The 11,149-nt window shown below is 42.1% G+C and overlaps 1 protein-coding gene across 1 annotated transcript; it reads left to right on the plus strand.

Annotated features, from left to right (window-relative positions):
* The first annotated feature begins 213 nt into the window (after nt 1-213).
* rhbg (Rh family B glycoprotein) lies at nt 214-10,847 on the plus strand. The gene is made up of 10 exons (XM_049026166.1): nt 214-632; nt 3,058-3,244; nt 5,390-5,540; nt 5,737-5,884; nt 6,145-6,311; nt 6,936-7,073; nt 7,389-7,522; nt 7,764-7,885; nt 8,136-8,209; nt 8,695-10,847. The coding sequence occupies exons 1-10, from the start codon at nt 443-445 to the stop codon at nt 8,770-8,772; spliced, it is 1,389 nt and encodes a 462-aa protein (XP_048882123.1). The 5' UTR covers nt 214-442; the 3' UTR covers nt 8,773-10,847.
* Nucleotides 10,848-11,149: the final 302 nt, after the last annotated feature.

Consider the following 11,149-nt stretch of genomic DNA (forward strand, 5'->3'; position numbering starts at 1 on the left):
CATCGGAGGGTAGACGTTGTATAATGCTGTACAACCGGGACCCCAACTGCCCAATTATAACCAGCAACAGGGTGAGTAGCTCAATTTCTTATGAATTCTTATGCCACATGCTGTAAGTGTTATTATATCATAGTTTGAGAATATGAATCTTTTACATACTAAAAGGGGAATGTGATATATAAATAGGAAACAAAATGTGGTACATTCTCAATGAAGAAAAGAGAACATTTTGAACATTTGCACTCCACAGTCCACCTTAAAAAAAGTTAAAGCAGGTGAAGGAGGGACCAACATCCTCTGTCATTCCTCATTGGCCAAATAAGGCTCCGGGCGTGAACTTCCAGAGAAAAGTTTAACATTCATTAAGATCCACATTGAGCAGTTCACTCTGTCACACTCGGTGGAGCTGCAAGGCTGTTCTGGTCCTGGCATTAAAGGTGACATGGCTGTCCACGAGACCAACATGCGGCTGAAGCTGCCCATCGTCTGCGTGATCCTGGAAGTGATCCTCATCATCCTCTTTGCCGTGCTGGTCACCTACGACGAGGACACGGATGCCAAGAAGTGGCACAAAGAGCTGAAAGCCAACAGATCCATCAACTATGAAAACGACTTCTACTACCGTTACCCAAGTGAGTAAGTTGGGGTACCTGCCGGGATTCAGGACAGCGCCCCTAATCCTGGCCCTGGGAACCACCTGGATGTTTCAGACCTGGGAGTGGGAAATTTTGGGAGTCATTTCATGTTCCTAAATGAATATTGAATATGTTTTTAAATATTAAAAATTCTAAAGAATTCAGTCAGTAGCCATGCCGAGTTCACTTAGTAGGATGTAAGAAAAGAGAAGTATGTCCAAGGGTGTTGGAGCAGGACCTGCTTAGGAGGAGAACGTAGTGGATCAGGTTTTCCCAGAAGAGGTGTGAGGTGATATGTGGTTTAAAGGTATGAAATTATGAAAATCATTTGAGTTGCTCCTCTCTGAATGGCCTGCAAATGTTGTGAAGACTTAGACAAAGTTTAAGGTCTTTGGTGCTATAACTGTAACTGGTAAATCACATATCACATATTATTTATTTTTCCCATCCTTCCATCCTGTCGCATAAGATTACTCTAAATGTCCCAGACAGCAAACCTGCGTTTGATTTTCTCATTCTGCTCAGTCGGACAGCACTTTAACCAGCGGAACCGCTAAGATCGTAAAGTCGTGCCATGTGTGTTGTGGGGTGGTGCTGCTATAGGCTGGTACGCTCAGCTTTCACAACGCGGATTCTAAAACACGCCCCATAGCTACGCCATCTAAATAGCTGAGCTTCTGTTCATCAGGTTGTGAAGCTTTGCCTATTATGGATGACATATGTTTATGGAGAGCACTGACCATTACAGAATTTTGTATACCGACAATATCACAGCACAGCCTAGTGAAAAGTGTCTATTTGGTGAGATAATTGAACAGCACAATCTGCCTTTATAGGCGTTAATCCGTGACTTCACCAGTTCTACAGTCCTAATTCAGTGATGACCAAAGTCCTCAATCTTACTGCATTAGACATTAAGGAAGTTTTTTCGCTCACTTTACTTTCAAAATTGTATCACTTATACTTTGGATTCTTACCAATTGAAACAAAATTAATACTTTAATGATCCCTTCAATTAAATAGCGCGATCTCAGGGCATGCAATGCCTGCTAAGGGTCCGAACTGACGCGAACAGTCCAGTCGGTCTGTTGTTTAAAATGGAGTAAAATCTGTTACCCGACCCCCCCCCCAACAGTTTCTTTTTACAGTAAAAATGCATTTAGTATATAACTGGATTCTGCTTCTGGTCACTGGAATTCCACCTTAACTGTCATTCCACGTTAATAGGGGCGTGTCTCAAACGCACTGTGCTGAGAACTCAGCTGCGCCCCGCTCTCTTCATTGCTGGGGTGCGTGCTGGCATGGAGGGAGATTCCTCTGTGGGCTTTCGCCCAGGTTCATGCAGGTTTTCTGGGTGGATGAGGGGTGTGAATGTGAGTTCCCTGGGTAACTGGCAAAGGCTTTGGGGTGTGCTCACCGTTACGGTCCATGGATGAGAAGAGGGGCAGTGTGGGAAGCAAGTGGGGGACAGTTTAGATTACACTGATACACGAAAGAATGCCATGCTGGCCAATCCTAAGAACATACATGCCAGTATGATAGTGTATTCCTCAAGAATCCCCCATAACATGCTATGATTTTCATTCAGGCAAGACATCACCAAGCAGTAGTTTTGCTAGCATCCGCGTCAGTACAGTACATCATTGTACTGTGTGGGCCTGTCATCTGGAGTTAATAAATGTGGGCTAAAGAGCCAGACTATCTGGGACAGAGCAGTTGAAGCATGTCTGGCACAATCAGTGCCTGCTGTCCCAATGGCCAGTTGCCAGGCAACTATACTGGGAAAAAAATGTTTACTATCAAGAGGCCATAAACTCACCTAATTGGAGAACTAAAAATTAATAGATTGAGGAAAATAAACAAAAAGGGAAGCTCGTTAGGTTTTTTGATGGCTCCCAGTCTCTCTAGAGTACAGTGGATTTGAAGCTTAAAACTCAATAATAAGACTGCTGTGAATTAAAGTAACCATTCTTATTATTAAATAATGTCCTGGTTGCCCCCCAGTCTTGCACTCTATGCTTAGAGGTTCGCTAATATGGAAAATTTGACCGAGACCAATGACCTGAACTACAGATCGTACAACAATGCAATCATCTCTGATATGTTCAGACCCCCCCCCCCCCCCCACACACACACACACACACAGAACCTACCTACACAGACCAAAATAGACAGTCAGGATGGATGTTGTATAATGTTAATGAAACAGTGTCAGATATAGTGGTGTGCCAATCCTGCTTCAGATATATATATATATATATATATATATATATATATATATATATATATATATATATATATATATATATATATATATATATATATATATATATATATATATCAAGAATATGGTATGTGCCACACAAATGTAAATATATATAAATACATGTTCATATACTGCATGTATGTGTGCGGCCCTCAGGCTTCCAGGACGTGCACGTGATGATCTTCATCGGCTTCGGCTTCCTCATGACCTTCCTGCAGCGTTACGGCTTCAGCAGCGTGGGCTTCAACTTCCTGATTGCCGCCTTCTCCCTGCAGTGGGCCACCCTCATGCAGGGCTTCCTCCACGGCATGCACCATGGCAAGATTCACGTCGGGGTGGAGAGGTGCGAGCCAAGTCCCCGCACACAGGACGACAGCCACTTACGCGAGACTCGTGTGCTGTGTGCCTGAGGGCCATAGTGACACCCTGGCAAATTTAACCGTGACACGCATGACTAATTAGATGCAGTACTGTGCTAAGGTATTAGGCAGACAAAGAAAAGTTTGTTTAAATTGGTTTGGGTACTAACTGTATATAGATGCTCCCCAGGTTCGACGATCTGTGTTACGATATATCAACTTTACAGGGGGTAAATGTTTTTCACTTTCAGTACATTATTCAACAAATTGCATGAGATATTCAACACTTCATTAAAAAATAGGTTTTGAACCTGAGTGGGTGTTAATGAATGTAGGCTAATGTGAGTGTTCTAAGCATTTTTAAGGTAGGCTATGATGTTAGTTAGGTTAGGTGTACTGTATTAAAATGCATTTTTGTCTTACGGTATTTTAGCCTTCCGCTAAATTTAGCGGAATATAATCCCATCATAACCTGGGCAGAGGTTATATATGTTCAGAAATAAAATCACATTTTAACATTATGATAAATACAAATAAATGGTAAGAAAATTAAAATGACTTATAGCCAGATTTAGTCATCGATGATCAGTCATCGATGATCAGTCATCGATGATCAGTCATCGATGATCAGTCATCGATGATCAGTCATCAATAAGACCCCTGCTTTTGATTGGTAGCCAGCCAAACATGACCCCCTGGTATGAGGTGACTGGGATCAGCACCTCCAAATCTGTGGCTATGGTTCTTGACTGGAAAAGGGCAGATTGCCCTCTCCTGGTGGTGGATGAGGTACTGCCTCAGCTGGAGCAGTTAAAGTATCTCGGAGTCTTGTTCACGAGTGAGGGAAGGAGGGAGCGGGAGATGGACAGGCAGATTAGTGCAGCGTCAGCAGTAATGCGGATGCCGTACTCTTCTGTCGTGGTGAAGAGAGAGAGCTGAGCCAGAAGGCAAAGCTTTCAATTTACCAGTCAATCTACATTCCTACCCTCACCTATAGTCATGAGCTTTGGGTAGAGACCAAAAGAACGAGATCGTGGATACAAGCAGTAGCAATGTGTTTCCTTTACAGGGTGTATGAGCTCAGCCTTGGAGATATGGGTGAGGAGCTTGGGTATTTGGGAGGAACTCGAAGCCGCTGCTCCTCTGCATCGAAAGGACCCAGTTGAAATGGTTTTGGCATCTATGTAGTATGCCTCCTCGACACCTCCCTGGAGAGGTGTTTCAGGCATGTCCAACCGGGCGGAGACCCCGGGGCAGACCCAGCGCACACTCGAGAGATTATATTTCTCAGTTGGCCTGGGAACGCCTTGGTGTTCCTCCGGAGGAGCTGAAGGAGGTGGCTGGGGAGAGGGAGGTCTGGGCATCCCTGTTTAGAATGCTGCCCTGCGACCTGACCCCTGATAAGCAGCAGAAAACTGATGGATGGATGGATGTGTGAATGAAAAATATAAGAATTTCTTGTGTATCTCCTGGAATTCCTGTTATGTTATTATATGGCAAGAAGATTACAGCTTTGGTACTTAGTAAATTTTATCAATAGCTCATTAATCAATTAACTGAATGTGTAAATTAACTTCATGCAGTATTTATTGTCTAAACAAGGTGTACAAGTGGGTGAGTTACAAATACGTGACAAATACGTGGATATATTACATGGTAACTGCAGGTACAGGGGGTGACTGAACAATTTAAATACGAGCTGCCTAACCTTTTGCATAGTACTGCACATGTAAAGTGATCGATGAATACTCTTGCATAATGCCTGGGACAATTAACAAATGATCAGTGTGACTGTATCAGATATTACACATATATCTACAAATGTGCTTTTTATCAGACTGGTGGCCATGTCTGCATGTATCTCTCTGACAGACAGCAGGCCCACTGCTACCGATGGGCCTCTCAGGAAATATATGTGAAGCAATTGTCATGCAGCACCTATACTGGAAGGTTTTGGATACATGTTGCAGATATGACGCAGATTTGATATTTTGAATGTTGCCTAACCCTAACCCTAACCCTAACCCCAACCCCTAACCCTAACCCTTCTCCCGCAGTTGTTTAGACTCTTCAAGTGACACTTTAAGTTAAGGTGACTTGCTGTGTGTTTTTTTTTATCCCGTGTGCAGCATGATCAACGCGGACTTCTGCACCGGTTCTGTCTTGATCTCCTTCGGAGCTGTGCTAGGGAAGACCAGTCCAGTACAGCTGATGATAATGGCTGTGTTTGAAGTAACACTCTTTGCCGTTAATGAATTCATTATCCTGTCTGTCCTGGAGGTAAGTGGATCTGCAAACTCAATTCTTGCATGTCTTTTCTCTCGCATGACTATACCTTCCAAGGACGCCGTACCTTTTTCACATGTCTTCGTTCCATTTGTGCTATCTTGCAGTTGACTGATATTTATTAAGTATTGGAATACTGAACAGCATTTGAATGGATAAAAATCTGTGTGCCCATTGATCTCCTCGCTAGGCAAAAGATGCAGGAGGCTCCATGACCATCCACACATTCGGTGCCTACTTTGGGCTGGTTGTTGCCCGAGTTCTTTATCGCCCCCAGCTGCACAAGAGCAAGCACAAAAATGGTTCCGTTTACCATTCAGATCTTTTTGCCATGATTGGTGAGTTGCATTCTTTAATTCAAACGAATGGCTGTTACTTAACGGGCCATATTTTGCGTATCCATGTTAATCTCTGAAAGTGCAGTACTGTAAATGTGGAAATCATGGGTCAGTGACCAATCGTATGTGACTCCATCCAGGAGTGACCAATCGTATGTGACTCCACCCAGGAGTGACCAATCGTATGTGACTCCATCCAGGAGTGACCAATCGTATGTGACTCCACCCAGGAGTGACCAATCGTATGTGACTCCACCCAGGTACGATCTTCCTCTGGATGTTCTGGCCCAGCTTTAACTCGGCCGTCACTGCACACGGCGACGATCAGCACCGCACTGCGATGAACACCTACTACTCCTTGGCCTCCTGCACACTGGCCACCTTCGGCATCTCCGCACTAGTCAACAATGAAGGCAAACTGGATATGGTGAGGAGCAATTGTATAAGGTTCAACACTATCGATTTTCAATGTCTCAGCTCTGACTGGTAAATGTCATGCTTTTTGGTGTTGTACATATCTTTGCCTTTACAGGAAAATGGACCCACAAATATAATGTGATTCTGCAAAATTATCTATATACTAGTTTTTACAATTTATGCATAGGATCCATGCCGGGGAGGTTACTTTTGAAATATAATAGGTTACAGATCTAACAAATGTTTATAACTGGGCAATAAAGCTGAAAAGTCCAAACGACTTTTCTAACCTGCATCGTCTTAATTATAATTTGATTAAGCAAATAAATCATCATCATGATTAAGCAAATAAATCATCATCATCCCCATCATCCAAAATTCACGCTAATTTGTCAAAGGGACTGTGCATCTTTTCCATCCTTCCCTGGCTATGTCAGAAACAGTAGTGGTTATTGTTTACCGTATATTTTTTTGCTTCCCCAGTCCCTTGTCAGAAACAGCATATATATCATTTGCAACATTTCCATGGGGTAAAATGAACATGAAAATCACCATTCTAATTGTAAATGACACCATTATCATAAACATTGTTGCAAATGTTCACTATGAAATGAACCATCGGTTCCCCTGTCAGGTTCACATCCAGAATGCAGCACTCGCGGGAGGCGTGGCCGTGGGCACAGCCGGCGAGATGATGCTGACGCCTTTCGGCTCTATGATTGTGGGCTTCCTGGCTGGAGTCATTTCCACCCTGGGTTTCAAGTTTCTGACGGTAAACAGGAAGGCCAAACATCTAAATATGTGTACATAACTTCTGGAGTATGCAGACAAATCTAGTCCTATGCCTTCAGGTGGAGAGACATCTGTAACTTTGCACATCTTAATCAACTTCAATTTCAGTAATTAATAATTAACTTTCCTGACCACATTCAGGCTGACTGGGATTCTATGTTTCAATCAAAGCAGTTCTTTCAGCTATTTCTGCCCCTGTACTTACACTGTTTGGCCAAAATAAAGTGACTCCTACTGTCAGGAGACCTTTTATCATGGACTCAAGTGGCTGTTTCTGCTCTCGCATCTTATTCAGCCCATATTGGAGGAGAAGCTGCGCATTCAGGACACCTGCGGAGTTCACAACCTCCATGGCATGCCCGGTATCCTGGGAGCCATTGTGGGGGCAATCACTGCCTCTGCGGCATCGCGGGATGTCTACGGTGATGGGTAAGAGAGCAGACTTCCTCGGCATCTCATTGGCTCATGCGACTGCATTGTTTCGCACTGCACAGTACCATGTAACATACCCCAGCGGGTATAGAGGGGCTCCTTCACCGTTTTCCTGAAACACTAGACCTCAGATAATGTATGAAGATGCAACATATGGTTCGGGACCCACCAATGCTGCCTTTTGGACTGTTAGATTTGTGGGAATCACAGCTCACTTGACAGTATGTCGTCTCCACAGAATGACGGATGTGTTTCCCGAGATCGCAAACAATAACTTCACACCCTCTGGCCAAGGTGTGCGACAGGCCATCTCCCTGGCAGTCACGCTGGGCTTCGCAGCCGTGGGAGGGGTCATCGTGGGTAAGTCGGAAAACTGCGCAGACGTGCTTCACTTCCAGTCGGATCGGCGTTCATTTGAACCTGTTCTAGTGAGCTCGGCCATAATAAGTTCTGAGGAATTCCGTGAAACTCATGCAACAGTTGCAGGGTAAGCGTAGTGTGTCAGCATGGGATGGCCCCATTCTATTCATGTCATTTATACAGTCCTTTAACCTTGAGCATACATGATTATGTGTGTATATGATGAAGAAGAAGCTTGCTTTGCCTGTAGGTTTCATTCTGAAGATGCCTTTTCTTGGGTCTCCTCCTGACACCAATTGCTTTGAAGACAACATCTACTGGGAGGTATTTAATTTATCCCATGTGTTTCCTGCAGTTGGAATAATATCTAAACATAACTTTTAAAACATTAAAATGAAAATAAAAACGATACTCCAACGTCAACATCTGGATGACAGAGAAAAACCAACTAAGCTTGGCAGGAAAATATTCAGTCAACTGCTTAAAAGCTTTAATAAAACCACAAGCAAAACTGTTGGAAGCATTATGAGCTGATCTGCAATACACAATTAGTCCACTTGGTGGCAGGTTTATAAAGGCCACCAAACTCATTTTGGAGAGAAATATAGATATACATTGAATTATTATTATCATTAATCCACAGAACCATTTGTTAAACTGATTATTATTATTGTTGTTACTGTTGTTGTTGTTTTTGAGGTGTATATATATATGATGTATTGTCATACATAGCTAACAAAACTTATGAATTGTAATTTTAGGAGTGGGAGTTGACTATTTTGCGTTCTTTGACCTTCTCTGTCGTCCAGGTTCCAGGAGATGAGGAATCCCACCAGGAACTGACTCCGGTGCAGCAGGACGAGGTGGCTAGGCCACTCAATGGCTGAGCATCAGAACAGGTCACGCCTGCTTCACCTGTCTTATTCTGCGCTAAAACGTTTACAGCAGCTCAGATCTGGTCTCCCCCTGCTAAGATCTTCTGTCAATGGGCCGACAACTGGACTGCGTGGATTTCCTGTGTGCATGTGTATGTATGTCTGTACATAGTTTTTATACGTCATGCCAGATTTTGTTTTTATGTGGATTTATGTGTATGTATGGTCTGTTTTTTACATTGTTTGGTAACAAACTTGTCAGATTAGACCAGATTTAACGCTGATATTTTTGTGGTGCTGGAAATGTAATAGCATTTGCATTTATTAATGTTTTAGATAATCAAATATACATATTTCTCTACATCCTTCATATAAATACATATATATATAATACTGAATATACTACCAATTATGTTCCTAAGAATAAAAAAATATCAAGGATAAGAAACCATACTTCTATTATAAAATATAACCACCAGGTGGCGTCTCAGAGTTGCATTGAAAATGTATCTCAATGTCCAAGTGCTGCTTTTTAAAAAGTAGTTTTTTTGGTGACGTCCGGCCTTGCACTTATGCATACAGGTTGTTTTTTTTTTCTTTTTCTTAATGTGCCAAAAGTGTTTGGCAGTCATGGAAATAGGCTTAATAAACTTGAAAAAAAAAAAATCTTATTTTCCTTCTGTAACTTTTTTTAACATTCTTAATTTGTAATATTTTACTCACCTGTTGTGGATAAATAATTAAAATGATCACAGTTTGTTTTATATGCATGCTATTTAAAAAGACAAATATGACAAATTTATATGTTGTTTTGCCTTGTCTGGGATAATCCAACTTAATCATTATGCAGTTTTATCTCATACCAGTAGCCTGATAAAATATGAAATTTTTTATATCTACTACAATAAGTGGAGGATAAATGTACTGATGTTGCTTTTTACAGGTTCACAAATTTTGCATGATTTTCATATATGGCTGCATATTATAAATATTAATTTTGTTTATTTACCCAAACCACAAACATCCACAGCTTACCTGACATATATATCCAATCATTAGAAAATCATAAATTAGAGATTTCAAATAAAGGGATTTAAATACTTTTTTTTTTAATCAGACATGGGTATGATCAAAGTAAATCTAAGAAACATATGTTGACTCTTTGTGATATAATTTTTTTTTGTCTATCTGCACAGTCAGACTGAACATTTTACAGTCACATGAGATTAAATTTGTCACACGAGATAAGTATCAAATGGAGAATCCTCCTGTCTTATTCAGAGAATCAAAGAAGAGGGCCGAGAGGCTGCCCCCTTGGGGGCACTGGTCCCTGGCATAGCAGCCCTCCTCTCTCCTGTGGGTCAGTTGTAATAAGATTAAAGCTTAGCTTTGACAGGCCCTGCACTGCTGGCTGCACACACTCCTCCGTCAGCTGTTGACAAATGGTCAGCATGAAAGGAGCCTGGCTAACACAGGTCAGTAGCTGCATGCAGGAGATTTTGGGCCCCATGAAAGCGCATCATATCAGGCCCCCCCAGTCCAGACCAATCTGGTTATTTAACAAGAAATTTATGGGCCTCCTTACTCAGGGGCCCTTGGGATACTCCTAATTCCACCCCAGCACCCCTGATCACGTAACACTCATAAGGCTCATTTTTACATTACATACAAGATTCAATCCAGAGAATTTACTTCTTTATTGCCAATGCACATGACAGCACAACAAGACTGAGTTAGCAAGTTCCTAGGCAGTGCAAGCAAAAACACAAGACAAGATATATAATATGTAAACCATATACACAAAATAACCGATATACTGCACATATGTGCAAAAATACAAATGCCCTCCCAGAAGTGTCCTGCAAATTGACAGCGGCTCCATTACATGCACGAATAATGTGCAACGTCCTGAGAAAATCTGTTTCCAGCACGTGGTTGAGGTATTTTCAAACAAAAATATCGTGGTATTACCATAATACAACCCATCATAGCCAGCACCCCCCCCCCCTCCATTGCCCCACATCCCTGAAATCAATAGCTGTATGCATAACCAGAGATGTAATAAACAGTATGTGTGGTGAGGGTTATGTGTGAGAGTCGTGCATTACTGTGTCACGTGTGCTTAAAAATTCTCAGATTTATAGAGGATTGATTTACCTGGCAATGTTCAGGGACAAAACATGGAACTGATTTAAGATGGTGTAAAGATGGATGGAAGGTGCATGGGTGTATATTAAAGATTAGCTGTGCACTAGGAACCAAGTGGGTTGGCGTGTGGTTTTTGCTGGGTGTGAGAAAATACATACACAATGGTGGAGGCTAAGTTAGTTGGTCCTTCATTCAGATGCAGGGAAATGCTCTTAGTTTCTTCAACTGTTTCCCAGATAAA

The sequence above is a fragment of the Brienomyrus brachyistius genome, chromosome 9, assembly GCF_023856365.1.
Source record: "Brienomyrus brachyistius isolate T26 chromosome 9, BBRACH_0.4, whole genome shotgun sequence".
NCBI classification, from domain to species: Eukaryota; Metazoa; Chordata; class Actinopteri; order Osteoglossiformes; family Mormyridae; genus Brienomyrus; species Brienomyrus brachyistius.

What these genes read in the sequence shown, in the direction of transcription:
- rhbg (XM_049026166.1), top strand. Translation starts at nt 443, where the DNA reads ATGGCTGTCCACGAGACCAACATGCGGCTGAAGCTGCCCATCGTCTGC. An exon ending in CTTCTACTACCGTTACCCAA is followed by an intron (nt 633 to 3,057) that starts GTGAGTAAGTTG and finishes TGCGGCCCTCAG; the next exon opens with GCTTCCAGGACGTGCACGTG. An exon ending in AGATCTTTTTGCCATGATTG is followed by an intron (nt 5,885 to 6,144) that starts GTGAGTTGCATT and finishes GACTCCACCCAG; the next exon opens with GTACGATCTTCCTCTGGATG.